Here is an 18,466-nt window from a genome sequence, read left to right as displayed (position 1 = left end):
GTTATTCAGAATACTTTCCATATGAGCCAGGCTGTTAGCCCCCAAATCCTGCCCAAATTACAGCTCAGATAATTACGTGCTTGCCTAATTTCCCTCTCCAGCGTTGATAGAATATTTTTAACTTCCTGTCCTAAACTGAGGCACAGAGTTGCTGTGCACTGTTAAACAACCTGCTGCCATTTCCCCCAGAGGTGGCAGCAATTCAGTGGTGGATGAAGTGATTCCCATGTCTATTTTAGTTTGTACATCAGTCTGTGGAATGCTATGTTATCATTTGGAATTATGTCATGTGTGATACTATTATAATGTGCCAACAATGGCCATGAAACCACCACCATTAGATGTATTTCAGGAAAGACAAGGAACTAATGACAAATGTGGAAATTTGTAATGATGTTGAAAATGAACTTGGTGATCCAAGAGACAATTTTGCAGGTTATAAATTCTTTGAGGCACTGACTGTATCTTCGTATGTGTTTGTATAGCAAAATGGAGCCCCAATCTTGTTCAGCGCCTCTGGGCGCTTCCATAATATAAGTATTAAATAACATATGCCTGACTTTTACATTGTATGGCGCACCTCCTACAACATGCTAAGTTCCCGCATCTCCTAATTATACAGACATTGAGGGAGCTGAGCACCTTGAAAGTTTGAGCAGTATGAAAGCTAAGACATTCAAGTTATGTTGGCATGGTGCAGGACTGCCTGGACTGCAGCTCAGTTGTTCAGAAAGGCACCCCAATACCGTCATAATAGACAGTCAGATTAAACACAAATGTGAGCAGTTGAATTTCAAAATGTTCACTAGATCAGAAGAAAGGCTGAGTGGTGATTTTCATAAAGAACTGAGTCACAGGGTATGTGGGGTGAGAATATTCCCATCATTAGACAGTTTACATTTTGGCAGCCAAAATAAATAAGTACTTTACTAGATAAATGTATGATCATGAAACAGCCCAGCAATCGTCACTCCTTCCTGAGATTGCCATGAATCAATTTTACTCCAAGTTTACAATGAAAACAAATTCAAGCAAATCCAAACAGCCTATTAAACAAACCTAAAATTCCAACAAATTCAATGTCCATTTCATGAATTAAATGGGCCAACTAAAAATCCATCTCCAATTCTCACAAGCCTATGTTGGACAATATCCACTCCACACTGGAACTGTCTAACTTCCCTATGCTTTCAAACTCCTAGCTTTGTCCCCACTCCCACCAGCTTGTATATTAAGGTAACTACTTTTTAAATTAACATATTCAACTAAAACACTAAATACAAGCCAAACATTAAACTGAACCGAGTCTAATTCTACAAACTCTGACTCACATACACCCAAAATTACTTTAGGCTTATTTGGAACTGCATCACATTGCCTCATTCACTTTCCACTTGTCTTTATTGAATTTCAACTTGCTGATTACAGACCAATTCTCCAATTTATCAAGGGCATGTTGAGTTCTAATTCTGTCCTTCAAAGTACTTGCAACCCCTCTCAGCTTGGTGTCCTCTGAAAATTTTTGTAGTTTAGATACAATTTATAAACTAAAAGAAAGTTATCTATGGCCATTGTCAAAAATAGTTGCATAAACCTATGTGCACACATGGGTAACAGAGCACGCACACTATGTAGCTGAGTACACAATTACCTCTTTCTATGGAGAATCAGTCCCCATGGCTTTGTCCTTAAAGATACATTGAACCATTTTTGTACAAGAACAAAGATTAATATCTTAAAATTACAACTGATTTTACATTTAAAAATAAGGGGTGAAATTCTGGCCCCATTGAGATTAGTGGGAGTTTTATAATTGACTTCAGTGAGGCCAGGATTTCACCCCAATATATTTAAAATCAGCTATGTCTAGATCTACCTATCAGAGATCTGCATTTCCCTTGCAGGAATTGATGGCGTCACACAGCTAAAACAGACAGTACTGTATAGGAAAATGCTCTTTTCTTTTTTATTTTATTTTTTGAAAGGTGCTTGTGAGCTCAATTTTTATAGGAAAATTATAGAATCACTGAAGTTTGGTATTGGCAAAAAGAAATAGGGAGAATTTCAGCTTCAGTTTGGCAGGTAAAAAATGTACAACTAAACACATAGTTTGTGTATATGTGAGGCTAAAGAGGTGATTGTACATATTCTTCCATGTACACGCTATACCCATACCTTGTGCAGATATTTACACCAATACAGATTGTGTATGAAGTAGACATAATCAGAATTAGTGTTATACACTCGTTTTATGTTGGTGTAAAAAACTACACAACATGCAGCGCAATAGTGGGTCAGGCCCCATAAACGTACTTTGAAGCTCTACAGTTTTGTTCGTTTGTCACTTTGGGCCTGATCCTACAGTGTTTACAGGACAGCAGGATTGGACTTTTCTTCCCCTCTACAGGCTTGTGTACAAACCAACCTTTCATCAATTGAGTTATACTGGGGTACTTCAAGCAGTACAATGCCCCCTAGTGTGGAGTCAATTACATTGTCATAAAAGTACTTTATACCAAAAGAGTTTATTCCTTTACAGAAAGGAGTGTTTCAACATTAGGACTTTCACCAGTATAATTATTTCAGTTTAAAAAAAAAATCACATCCTTAACCAACATAGTACAGGCAGTTGATGTGACTATAGAGGTAAAATTTTTAAAAAATGTGATTTTTATGAGAGATTAATTCATATTACAGGAGCAAGTAAGTTGCCAATGTTGGTTGGATGTATTCCTGGAAGTTTCATCACATGACAATCTTTAATTAAAATATTAATTATTAATTCCTGGGGACTCCCAACCCTAGGAGTAAGATGCAGTTAATTCAAAATCAGTCTCAGAAGGTAAGTGTACACAGCAAAAAAAAAAAAAAACCCTGTGGCAGTGAGTCTCAGAGCCCACGTCAACTGACTAGGCCTTGTGGGACTGCCGCTGAGGGGCTAAAAATAGCAATGTAAACATTTGGGCTCAGGCTGGAGCCCAGGCAATCTATGAGGCCCTCCATCCTTGCCGAGGTTCAAAGCCCGGGCAGTAGCTCAAGCCCAAACATCTACACTGCTACTTTTAGCCCTACAGCGGGAGCCCTGTGAGACTGACTCAGTTGACCTGAGCTCTTAAACTCACTGCTATGGGTCTTTTTTTGCTGCATAGACTTATCCAGAAAGACTCTACTCAGGGTATGTCTTCACTGCAATGTTAGCCAAAGGCTAGTGGGATTCAAGTCAGCTGACCATGGGTTTTGTAAGCCCAGGGCTTGAGCATCCACACTTATAGGTGATCCTAGGTTTATTATTTCTGGATCCAGGTCCCAAACCCAGGCTCCAGCATACACACTACAGGATGCAGACCCAAGTCAAACCAACATATCCCAGCCTTCCTAGCACCGTCCCCAGTTGTGGCCACTTGAGAACCTTGGTTTGTGGTGCAGCATAGGATAAACTTGACTATCCATCCCACATGTTACAGCCCACTAACACATCCTACCAAACCACATTTTGAGTCTGCATGCTCCCAGCAACCAGGGCTAGCAAGATGGAGTCACCATTCTAAGAGCTTTTCTTGCTTGGGCTTTCACTTCTGTTTCATAAAATGGGAAGAGGTTCCATGAAAAGCTGGTGGACATGCTGGCAGCCTTTTCTGACCTACTGAAGGCACCTGATGGAATAGGAGGAAGATACAGATATGGAAGACTTGAACTGGCTGATGCTGCTCATGACCCACAGTATAGGCGCTGATGCCCCCTACATAGATCAGTGCTTCTGGTGAAAGGTCACAAGCACAGATGGGTGGGAACATATCATACAAAACTGGGATGACCAGCAGTGGGTCCAGAACTTTTGCATGAAGAAAGCTACATTTCTGGAGCTTTGTAAGTAGCTTCCCCAATCCTCCAGCATCAAGATACATGAATGAAGATGGCCATACCAATTCAGAAGTGGGTTGCTATAACCCTCTAGAAGCTGGCTACCCCAGGCTGCTACCGGTCTGTTGCTAACCTCTTTGGTATTGGAAAGCCAATTGTAGTGGTGGAGGTTTCTGAGGCAATCAGGCATATGATGGTGGGCATAGACAATAGTCCTGAACTAATTTCTAGTTTTGAGAAAATGGGATTTCCGACTGTGCTGGGGCCATTGATGGGACTCATGTGCCCATAATTTGCCCTCCTCAAGGAGCATGAAAACATAAACTTCAAAGGGTACTACTCCATTGTTATGAAGGCCCTTGAGGGCAATTTATGGATGCCAACGTGGGCTGCACTGGAAAAGTTCATTATGCCGAGGTTTTCTGCCAATCAGGAGTCTACATTCATAGACAGGGACACTATTCCCACCACACAACATTGTTCATAAATGTAGTTACAATTCCCCCTGCTATTCAGGGGGGGATCCCCATATATCCCATTTTGGTGTGGCTTATGAAACCATAGTATAATATGAGAGGGCTTGGCAAAAGAAGGTTTAATCACACACAGAGCAGGTACAGAATGGTGACTGAATGTGCATTTGGCAGACTAAAATTTTGCTGGGTTGTCTACAGACCCATTGGATTCCAGTGTCATCAATGCTGTCCACATTATTGTGACTTACTGCACTCTTAACAATTTTTGTGAAGGCAAAGGTGATCCATTTGCCCTTAATGGACTTATGACAGTAATGGATTGCTGAATCTACACACTCAACCAGAAAGTGCACCTATTACAGCTGGAGCAGGATGCACCCGGGCAACAGAAATCAGGTATGCTCTGTGCTCCCATATTATATGCTTGCATAGGTGAACGAAAGAGGGAGAATAGTACTCTTATGAATGTTTTTATACAATGTTTACAGTAAATGATACAGTCACATCATACAGTGAAATAGGTGGGTTGATTGTCATGCATTTTTTTATAGATGAGATGACTGCTTATGAATTGGGGAGGGGGCATGTGGCAAAAACTATGTGTTTACCGTACATATTGATGTAAATAAATGTATTGAGAAATTGTGTTTAACTTTAGATACAACTTCCCAGTAGTCCATTATCATGTGTTTATCCTTATTATATGAAATACACATTATATGATGTGATGCTTTCTTAATTTCTTAAATAAACTTTCTTAATAAAATAAAAGCCTTTATTTGTGAACATAGATGTTTTACAAAAAACACAGTACTAAACCATTGCCAAGCAGTCCAGCTGCCATTAGCACACCAAAACACCAGTAATAAACCAGTATCAAAATCATTAATAAAACAAAGTGCATAAACCGAACAGTGCAAACAGCAAAACTAATGTCAACAAATACATCCCCTAATGTTGTATGTCCCTTGGTCCCCCATTCTCCTTCCTTTTCTTGCACATTTAGTGTACACTGTTGCACGGGACTGAAAGTCTGCAAAGGATTGAAGCCTGCAGACAGGGCTGAAGCTCACAGGGGATACATTTGCCCTGTCCAACTGCTGCTAAGTCCTGGTTGCATGGGCCAGTCAACCATGGAATTGTTCAAAGTGTTCCTGGGCTGCACATGGTACTGTGCATGGGACTCAGGATGTAGTACAGGTGCAACAGAAGCCTGTACTCTTGCAGCCATAATCAAAAGCAGCCTGTTGAACATGTCTTTCTGCTGTGCTCTATCTTCCTCCCCCAGTAGATGTTCCTGCTGCAGAAACTGTGCTGCAAGCCTCCTCTCGCGCACTGCAGTTTTGTCCTCTCTCTCTCTCTCTCTCTCTCTCTGCAGCCTGCCTGTGCCTTTCTGCTCGCCATGAATCCTTCTCCCTCTGGTGTTGCACCTGTTTGTTGGCCCTGTCCAGAATGTCCAACATAAATTCATCATGGAAACAATTCCACTTGAACTGGCCCATGACAGTTCTGAATTCCCAGGACCTGCTGGAGTATGGCCACGTTGCTGAGGGGGAAGGCCCTGCAGAGGTTGAAGATCCTAAAAGCAGGCATCAAAGAGTGTTTTATTGTCTTAGTACTTCAAAACAGGTTCAGTGCATCCACAAAGAAAAGTGCCTTGTACAAATTATACATTATAAAACAGATTCAGCATATTGTGAGGGGAAAACTTCAGTTCCCAAAAGCTCCATGAACACAACTGTGTTTAATCCAAGTGAAAAATCCCAGTGCACAAACAATGGTAAATTAAAATTTACAAATGCTTCTTCTTTAAAAATTGTACACCACTTTTGACATTTGGGCAAGATGGGGCATGGCTTACTACATAAGCTTTCTCTATCCTTTCAGAAATTCCATATTCTGGAGGACATAATTCTGGAGGTTCCTGAATGGCAAAGGGACTTGTTATTCCAAGCTGCTGGTAGCAAGTCAGTCATATATGCCACAGAGGTTTTCAAACTCATGATGACTGCGCACCACATATACGAGTGGAGTGACCTACAGAGGTGAACCAGGAAAAAGAGCTCTTCACCAAAATTTGCCTATGTATCTGAAGGTCCTACTACCAAAGATTTGCAGCTATCGGCACTCGTGATTGGGTCAAAATTAATGGAGAAATCAAAAGGATGCTGTGTTAGCATCCACATCGATTACTGCCTCCCTATGGCTTCTGATGAAGCCTGCTGTGCATGCATCTACCCATATGTAAAACATGCATGATAATGTGGACCCTCAAAGAACTACACAGCCATCCCATTCCCCACCAGCACATTTCTGGAATACATACAACCCCCTAGCTCAGTGGTCCCCAACCTTTTTTGCCTGACGGGCGCCAGAAGATGAGCCATGGAGGACCGTGGCAGTGGATGAGCATCTGCCGAAATGCCGCCGACATGCGGCAACGTCAACAGGCATCGCTGCCAACAAGCATCATCATCCAGAGGCGTCGCCACCGAAATGCCACCGAAATTGGCGGCATTTCGGCGGTGACGCCTCTGGATGACGCTGCTTGTCGGCGGCATTTTAGCGGATGCTCATCTGCCGGCCAGTATGCGGGCGCACTTAGACACCCCAGCAGGTGCCATAGCGCCCACGGGTACTGTGTTGGGGACCCCTGCCCTGGCTGTACTTTGGACATTGCTTTTGTCACCCATGAACTACATTTAGTCTTCCCACCCCCCCTCTGGACAGTTTAGTGTTTACAGGCGGCTCCTTACACTGTGGGCGTGGCCAGGGTGGATAGAAATCGATTTTTTTTTTTAATAAAACAAATTGGATTTTAATTTAAATCTGATTTTTTTTTGGTAAAATGCTTTTTGGACAAAAAACCTATATAAAGATAGTTTTAATTAAGATACATTATAGCTCAACGATATCTCATCATGGAATAGGGATTATAAATTCTAATTCTATAGTATGAGACAATATATTCATGGAATGTTTAAGAAAAGCTTTGTAAATGAGTTCCAATGGTTCAAGGATTAGGGACCCAATCTTACGAGGTTCCAGGGGCTTCTATATAGATTATTTAGGTTAATCCTTCTATCTACCCAATGGGACTCAATCTAGAAGATACCATCAGAGATGCTTAGTTTTGCAGTTCCCAAACTGTGGATTTGTGTCTCCAGAGATAACATGCTTGTTAACAGCAAAAATGTTTTAAGTAAATAAATAAATAATGTATAGAGGTGAGAAATAACAGACCTCAACCCTATTATCCCTCTGCAAATCTGTGTACACAAAGTCCATCCCTTACCTCTCTCTAAAAGTGTAAAGTTTCAAAAAGTTCAATGAACATAAGATTGTTGGGGGCGGAATAGATCTGGGCAAGGAGAAGAAGTCTGGAGATAAATGTGAGAAGGGTGGGACAGGCAATAGAAACAAAAATGAAACTGTTTAAGCAGCATATTCAAGACGTCTTGAGGTCTTTCTGAGTGTAGCCTTCATTGATTTGAAATCTATCATACCATTCTCTCACTAGAAGGGAAAACCTGTAATGGCAGCAGGCTGTACAAGAGACCTAGTTTGGGAATAAGAACCATTCAAGGAATATATGTTTGCTGATGATGTTTTAAAGAATGTCACATCTGTGAACTGGAAGTCGCTTAAGCACTTGGATTCAGAGAAAGCTGAAGTGATAATCTCAAACAGCAGTAGCTTCTTCTGTTGGTGTAGAAAGAATATTTTCTTCCTTTGGACTAATTCATTCCAAATTGAGAAATCGTTTGGGACCTGAAAAAGCAGGAAAGCTTGTTTTTCTTTTCCAGATATTGAACAAGCAGGAAAATGAAGGTGAAGACGACTGAGATAGCTGCAGAAGCCAATATTTTACGTTTCTCATGTTGACCTGGCTGACATAGTCGATTTAATTTTTGTTTTTTTAAAATATTTAATTTAACTATTTTAGTTAAAAACAATTTTAACAAAAACAAACCTAATTTTTAAAAACTTGAATATTCAACTAAATTAAAAAATTCATATGCTTCTTTTGTTAAAATATTATATGTTTGCTATTGACAAAAAAAATCCAGAATACATAACGCTGTTGTTTTAGTTAAATAAAACAATTTAAATGTCTGTCTGGTGATTTTCTCCTCCTAATACAGCATGGCAAGAAAATCTTCCAAATATTAATAATTAACCTGTTAAACTGGAGATAGTTCACTTCCCAATGACTTCATAAATATCTGCTTCAATTACCTTTGGTAAATGAAATAACCAAACAATCATTCATTTTCTGATATAGCTGTAAAACTAATCTGAAAAGTTTTCAGAATAAATCACTCTGAAAATGTGCAGTGTGTACCTTCTAAAAATGAAACCTACATCTATCTCTGAGTTGTGAAGAATATGTATTAAGGTTATAACCAACAAGAATGCATTTTTATGTAGAAATCCATGATTAAATCGAGTCTTCCAGACTAGTGATTTAAATCATGATTTAAATCAAATCCACCCTGGGTATGGCCAATTTGTATACCACGCCGTACTAAAAGGGAAGGTTCTTACTTTAAATACCCTGGCACATCTTTATAATAATGTGAGAGTTTCTAGTAAAAAATTAAGTTTAAAGGCTTGTTTCGCTGTCATTTGGACTTCTCAGTCTCCACTTTGAATTCCACATGGTGATGGAGAGGGGTAATGCCAAGGTGCTGGCGTGCAATCTGCCAACAGCTTGTAATAAATTTTACATTGGGGAATTGAAAATCCCTCCCATCCCTATATTAACAATAACAAACATAGAGCCAGACATTTACCAGGTTCAGGGGCTGCTTTTGCCTCTTGCATTGCTGCTGCCAGTTTCACAGCAGGCTGTTCCTGCAGAGGTGAGCATCAAAAAGTTCCTCCAAATAGGGCCCCAGGATATGCTGCAACTGCTCTGGCAGCAAAGCCTACTTAGGGACCAATGTAAACACAAGAGTCGCTTCGGAAGCCTGATCCAATGCCTGTTGGCTCCCCTCCAGTCCTGTACTAGATTCTGGGGTCAGAATCCTAGCTGACAAGGCTATCGTTAAACTCTGTTGGCTCAGCGCTCAGCGTAGTGCCCAGTCAACATCCTTTTAAAAGAGGCAGGTGTGATTCTCATCTCTGGCTTTCAGGTAGTTGGTTTTGAGCCACTTAATCCACTCCCAGCACTGTTCACTCATCCAGTGAATCCCCAGTGCTGCCAGTTTCTTTGCTATTTCCTGGTTCGCATGATCATTCCTGGAACTCTTACTAAAGTTAACCGTTTTTCACGCCTCACACCAGAGATTAACCAAAATCTGGCTGTGATCCCTTGACCAGGTACTTAGCAAACGACTTCTTCTCGTCAGTGGCCACTGCAAACACAGGAGACTGTTCATGCTTGGAGCTCAGCAGTCAGAATAAAATGGAAGGGTTAAACGCTGAGGAGCTGTACTTGAACCAGGTGGTTGCTTCTGTTTTCTAGGAGTCAGTTGGCCAGTCTTGAGCTAGAGAGGACAAGGAACAGCATCTCATGGGATTGTGGAATAGCTTTGGTGGACTCTCAGGACCCAAGTCTGGGGGATCAGGGCCTGAGCTGCCTCTGCACTGCAAAACGATGGACTTTGGACCAAAGTCCCTGTGGGAGACTGGCTCAAACCTGCCCCTGCCATTCATCCTGGGACCCAGAGGGCTAACTGTCCTGAGTCAAACAGAACTGTGTGTAGATGGAAGGGGGGGGTTGCGTTTGGGTTTGAGCCTGAGTCTGAGTCTGGTCTTACATTGCAGTGCAAACATACCCTTACATAACTTCCCCAAACAGGATGTGTTGAGTTATAATATAATCAACCAGAGACACGACAGGAACATTACATTATTAGAACAAACTATTATCAGCTGATCAGTGATGCTGAAAGCAGGTCCCTGGTTATCTAGCAATTTCTGAGAGCTGAATAACCCCTTCAGGACATTGCAAAGCCATACAAGACAGCTTCAGAAGTAAGAGATTTTCAGGACACAAGATGCTCAAAAGAATACTAATTTAAAGAAGATGCAAGAGATCATTTTGTCATCATTTCAATAAAAGCAGTAAGCTTCTTTCTTCCCCAAGAATTTTAAATTTAAAGTCAAACAACTTATAAAGAAAAGTTGCTTTGTAAAATAAATTTTTCAAAAGTACAGCGAACATTTAAAAAATAACATTATGATACACAAACTATATGGGAATTGCTTCACTTACATGCAGCTTCTTCTGGGGTGAGACCGCATGATACAAAACAGTTTAGAACAAAGTGTGAAATACACTAGCTCCAGTTGAAACTGCAGGGGGAAATTCAGACAGTAAGAACACGATTTCCTGGGTTACAATTTAGCTGGATACCAAGGGTTAAACCTGGTCCCACTGAAGTTAATGGCAAAACTCCCATTAATTTCAACAGGGCCAGGATTTTACCCCAAGCTTCTTGTGAAAAGTGCACAGGAACTTTAATGACTACTTGTGGACAGGACTTGATTTTATAACTCATCTGTGAAGTGCCACTTCCAGAAACACAATGCACCCTAACATGTTACTGGGATATCGGTTCAGCAGTGCTGACTTAGAATCCTACTCCATCCCCACCTCTAAGTATGGCTACTCCTAAGTGTTCCCTTTCAGATAATGACCAGCCCCAACCTATGATTGGTTTAATGTGACAACATCATTGCTTCAGGGTTGCGTGGCTGCCTGCAGTAATTTATTTAGAGATGTAGTTTTTAATTTACCTTAATCTCTCATTTGGCATGAGGGGGCTTGGTTAATTTCAGACATCTGAGGGTTTTTTTAGTAAACAAGTTAGAATGCATGTTGACACATACTAGGTGAAATTCCTTCCAAGAGGACCAGAATCAGAAAACGTAGGACAGCAAAGTTGCTATATAATAATTCCTATATAATAATTCCTAGATTTTAAGTGAGATTTTGGAAGAAACAAGGAGAATGGGAAGCAAAGAGAACAGATGGACAGAAAGGGAATGGGTAAGACTAAGTAATTTTGGACAATTTTAAAGGAAAATGTATTAAAAACTACTCTGGAACTTGGAGACTTCAGATGACAAGTGAAAATGAGTTTGAGGTCTCAGCAAATATTGGTCCACGTATCAAATGTTTCAAGGCCACCTGATTTGATGCAGAGAAACTCGTGTGAGAAACTTGAGTAGCACCTAATTACACTATTCCCTGAATCAAGCCAGTACTATTGATTGCTCATTTCATATACACTAGTCTTCACAAACAGAAAACTAGCTAATAAGGAGGTGCAAGACAGAATAATACATTCATCACACAGTATAGTGTTCTGCATTAAAAAGATATGTGCTTTAAACCCCTGAATTAGTTTATTTTTTAAAACCTGAACTTTCAAACTTGCAGGCAGAAGTCAGTTAATTTGCTAGACAAAACCGCTAGCATTCAGAAGGGATACGGGGGGGTGGGGGGGGGGATGGTACAAGTTACAAACTATAATCAAGCATCAAAACACCTGAGGACAGTGGGTAAAAGGCTGATAACTGGGAGAAACATACCCAGAAATAGAAGTGTGTGTGGTCCAGTGAACTGCACAAATGAACTGTGAAATAGCAAAATGTGCAACTTTATGCTAGCCACAAAAATATCTCTGTGTCTCAGTCTCTTCTTCTGTACAATGGGATGTTACTCAACTACCGAGAAGATGCATCATAAGGATTAATATATATGTTTATAACCCTTCAAACAGTGGGTGAATAATGAAAGTGCTATTTATTATTTATTACAGAATGTGATGAGCACTTACATCATCTCAAGATATGAGAGATTATGATGTTTTAAAACAATATTCACTGAGAACGGGTAAAACAGGTAAATTGGTCAACCTATAATCTGGCCTGCTAGGAAAAAAGAAACAAATGAAGAGCAGTATCTGTTACACAGATAGGTCTGTTTGTCAACTCTTTGGAGACCTATATCTATGGCTTCTATCGCCAAGAAATGCATAGTTAGAGATGAAGAGCATTTCTATAGCTTTCCACTGTACCTTTTATGTCTAAATTTATATAAAACAAAATCTAACATTGCCACAACACAGGCATGTTTATAGAATTCTGAGTATTGCTTTCTTTAGTAAATAATTGGTACTATTAAAAATATTAAAGATATTCCTGGATTTAAGTAAATGTGATTCAACGAAGGCTTGACTGTACTCCATTCTCAGTAAGAGAAATGGTCTCATAGCCTAGCAAATGCTTTTATTTCAATCAAGAGACACAATGTGCAACCAGCACGTATTAAAAGTTAGTGCTCCACAAAATTTGAATTTAGGAAATATTTGCTTGTGACATAACCAACATCTGAAGCTTGTTACTGTCCTCAGATATGCAGATATGTATCACCCCATATCCTCTTTAAAAAATTGTACAGCAGCAAATTTTACAAGACCAAACAGCACCATATGTTCATGTATATTGAAGCAAAAATCAAGCACCCAGACACCAAGTAAAACTCTACTAGTTTCACATAAGCTTATCAGGAGGTTCAAGTGATGAGGAAAGCAAGCTGTGCATTATGCTCCTTTCACACAGCATCACATAGCTGTTGCAATCTCTGTGCAACTACTATAGGTTCTCCAAATAGTATGCTGCAAAAAGAGGGCGAGAGCGAGCTCAGGGGAGCAGCTGTAGAACAGCAGCTGTATGCAGCACAGTCACATTTAAAACTGAGACAATTAACACAGCTAAATGCCATGTAAGCAAAGTTGCTCTGAACATCATTAACTTTAGTAGCACACTCTATGACCTTCAATAGGGACAAGGGTCGCATGAATACAGACAGGTGGAGTGAGCTAAATGCAGCATGGCCTAGGAGAGAGACATGCTATCAGTGCAGAGGGGGAAGTCATGCCACCTACAAAGAGGAAAATTGGCAAATCAGTGACTTTCCAGAGTCTTCCAACCTATGCATGTTTTTGATGACACGTCAGCCATTCTGTGTTACCACAAGCCCTATCCTGGGTGAATGTAACAGAGCTCTGTGAGACCAGAAAATGAAAATCTTTCCTTGAAAGGTTTTACCTTGCTTCTTTGTGAAGAAAGGGGAGAATGTGGCCACAGATTTAGAAAGGAATATCCTACTTATCTTCAGTCTAAGGCTGATCATAACTATGCACACAATTGAAATGGAGATTCAAAACTCAAATAATAGTTGTTCCTATAGAAGTGTGGCTCATGGTCCCACAGTTAAGGTTGAGTTGAGTTTTGCACTTAAAGCAGGGATTCATCCACTTTGTCTTGGAGTACTGAATTATGTTTTTGGAGAAATTACAAGTACATTAGTTAGCTAATGGGTTAATAAGCTTTAAAAATGGGCCCTTTAAGTAATTTAGCATCAAGCCTGTTTGATCTGAATGATCTTAAGGGAATAATGCAGATGCTTCTAGCTTCCCCTTATAGTTAAAACTCACTGAAATATTTTGCAGATGCTACTTTTGAAGCAGTTTTTTGTAGAGTTAATGGTAATTTTTCCCTGTTCTTGTTCATTGCAGAAAGTTTCTTCTTCAGCAGGGGCTGACAAACATAATACAGAGAATTCCACATAGCACTACCTCCTTTCAAAAAAGATTGCCATATTCCATGAGGACCTTCCCTCTTATCCCATGACAGCTTGCTTTGCTTAAAAGCCTTTGGTGAGGGACCTTGTCAAAGGCTTTCTGAAAATCTAAGTACACTATATCCACTGGATCACACTTGTCCACATGTTGGTTGACCCCCTCAAAGAATTCTAGTAGATTAGTAAGGCACGATTTCCCTTTACAAAAACCATGTTGATTCTTCTCCAACAAAACATATTAATCTATGTGTCCGATAATTCTGTTCTTTACTATAGTTTCACACAGTTTGCCCAGTACTGAAGTTAGGCCTGTAATTGCTGGGATCACCTCTGGAGTCTTTTTTTTAAATTGGTGTCACGTTAGCTGTCCTCCAATCATCTGATACAGAAGCAGATTTAAATGATAGTAGTAGTTCTGCTATTTCACGTTTGAGTTCCTTCAGAACTCTTGGGTGAATGCCATCTGGTTCTGGTGATTTATTACTGTTTATCATTTTAGTGAAGTCAGTACAAACTAAAATTTCATACAGACGACTTGTTTATACTGTTCTATGTACTATACAATGAAATGTAAGTACAATATTTATATTCCAATTGATTTATTTTATAATTATATGGTAAAAGCAAGAAAGTAAGCAATTTTTCAGTAATAGTGTACTGTGACACTTTTGTACTTTTAAGTCTGATTTTGTAAGCAAGTCGTTTTTAAGTGAGGTGAAACTTGGGGCACACAAGACAAATCAGACTCCTGAAAGGGGTACAGTAGTCTGGAAAGGTTGAGAGCCACTGAACTAAAGCACAGACAGTTTAAGTGACATGTCACAAAGCAAAACAATGGCCAAGCTGGGACAAGTCCTTAAGTCTCCTAACTCCCAGTCCAGTGCCTACTGCTTCCCAGTATGAATTTATGTAACAAATATTTGTTATATACTACTTCTACTCCTGCAGTCCTTCTATACACAGAATTTATTGATAGTAGTAGATTATTGATTTCCTTCCCTCCGAGACGGACTGAGGGACCTGTCGCCAAATTGCCGCCAAAGAGCCGGACGTGCCGCCCCTTTCCGTTGCCCGCCCCAAGCACCTGCTTGCTGCGCTGGTGCCTGGAGCCGGCCCTGCTCATTTCACTCAAGCCATCAGACAATCTTATACTGACATAAACTGGATTAGAACCATTGGCAGGTTTGCCTTATTTCACACCCAGAAAACACCTGCTTGTTACTCAGATATTTTAAGTAAGTATTTTTACTAATTACAAATAGCCTAAACTTTTCACAGTAGCTGAATTGGCCAATAAGATTAGTTTTGAAAAGGCAGTCCTGTAATGCTTACCTGCTTTAAACAGGTAAGACAAGGCACAGAAGTCAAGATTTGTGTGATGTTTGAAGTCTAATGGTGAAAAAGGAGCATTCCCTCTAAAATAAAACTTCAAACATATTCCTTGCTCTTTAAAGGGGGACACAACCGGAAAGTAACTAGTTTCAAATAATTCAATGATCTGATACAGCCTCCTGATAACGGATTGTCAGGATTTTTTTAATTGTTTTTTTTTTAAATGTGTACAGGTTTTTCTGTACAGCTGCTGATTTTTGAAGGATATTTTGGTTAGACTCAAGACCAGCATAATGCATGTTAGGATTACCCCTCTCCTTGTCTGCTATGTGGACACGTCTCCCTGCTAGCTCATTCATTTTCAGTACTGCTGCTGCTGCCAGAATACACATGCTTGCAGAGCCTGGGGAAAGTACACCAATGAGTTTTCTGCTGTTATCTGCTGGGGGAGACAGTAGATATGGGCTCCTTACTGAATAAGACGAGAAATGAAACTGACTATCAATAAAACAGTGAAAGGCATAAAGCAAAACAAACTGCAAAACTTGAAGGGAAAACCCCTCATTCCCCCCCATTACTACTTGTACAGTGGTGAGCTGGAGCAGGTTCGCACCGGTTCGCACGAACCGGTTGTTAAATTTTGAAGCGGTTTTAGAACCGCTTGTTAACTGGCTTCCCTCCGAGGGAAGTTTTAGGGATGGGCTCCAGCCGGGAAATGTGTAATTCCTCCTCCCGGTCGCCGGGGGGGGGCGCTGCGCTGAGGGAGCCATGTGGGCTGCCTCCTGGCCCTGTTGCTGCTGCTGCTCCTTGGACCTCTGTCCCTGAGGCTCCTGCTGGTGCCTGGTGGGTCCCCGGCTGCTCTGCTGGGCCTGGGCTGCGTCCTGCTGCTCGGACTGCTGTCCCCGTGTGAGTACCCACCACGCTGCCCACAGCCAGCCGCCGCAGCCATCCCCACCGCACCCCCTGCCCACAGCTACCCCCTGCTGCGCCCCCTGCCCACAGCCACCCCTGCCCACAACCAGCCCCTGCTGCACCCCCTGCCTGCAGCCAGCCCCTGCCTGCAGCCAGCCCCCGCAGCCACCCCGCCGCACCCCCTGCCCACAACCACCCCCTGCTGTGCCCCCCCGCTGCACCCCCTGCCCACAACCAGCCCCTGCTGCACCCTTGCCTGCAGCCAGCCCCTGCCTGCAGCCAGCCCCCGCAGCCACCCCGCCGCACCCCCTGCCCACAACCACCCCCTGCTGTGCCCCACGCTGCACCCCCTGCCCACAACCAGCCCCTGCTGCACCCCTTGCCTGCAGCCAGCCCCTGCCTGCAGCCAGCCCCCGCAGCCACCCCGCCGCACCCCCTGCCCACAACCAGCCCCTGCTGCACCCCATGCCCACAGCCACCCCTGCCCAAAACCAGCCCCTGCTGCACCCCCTGCCCACAGCCACCCCTGCCCACAACCAGCCCCTGCTGCACCCCTTGCCTGCAGCCAGCCCCTGCCTGCAGCCAGCCCCCGCAGCCACCCCGCCGCACCCCCTGCCCACAGCCACCCCGCTGCGCCCCCCGCTGCACCCCCTGCCCACAACCAGCCCCTGCTGCACCCCCTGCCCACAGCCACCCCGCCCACAACCAGCCCCTGCTGCACCCCCTGCCTGCAGCCAGCCCCTGCCTGCAGCCAGCCCCTGCTGTACCCCCTGCCTGCAGCCAGCCCTGCCCACAACCAGCCCCTGCTGCACCCCCTGCCCGCAGCCAGCCCCTTTCTCCAGCCAGCCCCTGCCGCACTCCCTGCCCGCAGCCAGCCCCTGCCGCACTCCCTGCCCGCAGCCAGCCCCTGCCGCACCCCCTGCCTCCAGCTAGCCGTGCCCCACGCCCCTGCCTCCAGCTAGCCCTGCCCCACGCCCGTGTCTGCAGCCGGCCCCACGTCCACTGGTGCCCTGCAGTTCCCAGGCCAGTAACCCTGCACACCTGCTTCAATGAGGGGGGCAAGGAGCAGCTGGGACCCACACATGTGCACACCCTAGGGTGACCAGACAGCAAGTGTGAAAAATTGGGACAGGGGGTGGGGGGTAATAGGAGCCTATATAAGAAAAAGACCCCAAAATCGAGACTGTCCCTATAAAATCAGGACATCTGGTCACCCTAGCACACTCCCAGGAAGTGGCGGGGACCCACACGTGAAAAGGAGCTCATTTCTAGTTCAGGCCCATCTTTTTAAAAAAGAACTTTAGGTAGGGTTAACATACATCTATATTTTCCTGGAGATGTCAGGCTTTTTGGTTCTTAAATCGCCGTCCGGGTGGAATTTTTAAAATTTAAAAATTCCTCCCGGGAAAATACAGACGTATGGTAACCCTATTGGTACAACCCTTAAATCAGAACTTTTTATAGGGAACCGGTTGTTAAGATTTTAGCAGCTCATCACTGTACTTGTGACAATAATAAATATAAAAATTTCACATGGAAGTGAGATGTTCAGGTTGATAGCATCCCTTTAATTACATTTTGTAAAAGTAAGCCTATGACAAACTATAATTTTAAGTAACTCAAAAACATAATAAATAAAGTAGCTGATTCACTAACATTTTTCAATCCCCTTCTGTACATACGTAATCACATTTTAATAACAGCTTTTAATATTTAAATACAAATATCTTCACACTGACAGCTCTAATACACTAATTGATATGAGAGGCTAAATTGTGCCAAAGGAGCTATTTTGGTCTACCAACTGCATATTTAAAAAATTTTTAAATATATATTCTTACAGTTGACTAGTAAAAATTAAAGTGTAAGAACTACATTAAAAATCTGAGTTAGGCTGTCTTGAAACAAAGACAGGAAATGTATAGATTCAGGGATTTTTAAGGCCAGAAGGGATCATCATGATCACCTACTCTGATGACCTAAGTAAGCCAGACAATGGAATTTCACTCAGTAATTTCAGCATCAAATGGGTATCTTGTGATTGAGCTACAGTTCAACATCCAATTCCAAAAGACATCCATCCAGAAAAATGTGCAATTCAGAGTTAAAGTTTTATCTTTAAAAGGGCACTGTCTTAACTCACCTGTTGTAAACAAGTATAATATGTAAGCCTCAAAGTGGACTAAGATGACATGTTCACAGCACAACAGGATGACTTAAAGGGACATTATGAGGGGGTTATTTTCCTCCATAAATATTCCCATGTTTACTACAGTCAATTAAA

At 42.3% G+C, this 18,466-nt stretch overlaps 1 protein-coding gene across 6 annotated transcripts in view; it reads right to left on the bottom strand.

Moving 5' to 3' along the window:
* The window catches only part of DLG2 (discs large MAGUK scaffold protein 2), a 1,465,131-nt gene that overhangs the window by 1,443,359 nt on the left and 3,306 nt on the right, over window positions 1–18,466 (bottom strand). For 4 of the 6 annotated variants that reach the window (XM_045020521.1, XM_045020529.1, XM_045020530.1 and 1 more), the window contains one exon: window positions 15,581–15,709. The exons of the other annotated variants lie outside the window; for them this stretch is intronic. In XM_045020521.1, coding sequence (XP_044876456.1) covers window positions 15,581–15,709 — 129 coding nt within the window. The remainder of the gene's footprint in view (window positions 1–15,580; window positions 15,710–18,466) is intronic. 6 annotated transcript variants of the gene reach the window in all.

This window comes from Mauremys mutica, chromosome 1 (genome assembly GCF_020497125.1).
Source record: "Mauremys mutica isolate MM-2020 ecotype Southern chromosome 1, ASM2049712v1, whole genome shotgun sequence".
NCBI lineage: Eukaryota > Metazoa > Chordata > Testudines > Geoemydidae > Mauremys > Mauremys mutica.
This window is presented reverse-complemented; position numbering and strand designations above follow the sequence as displayed.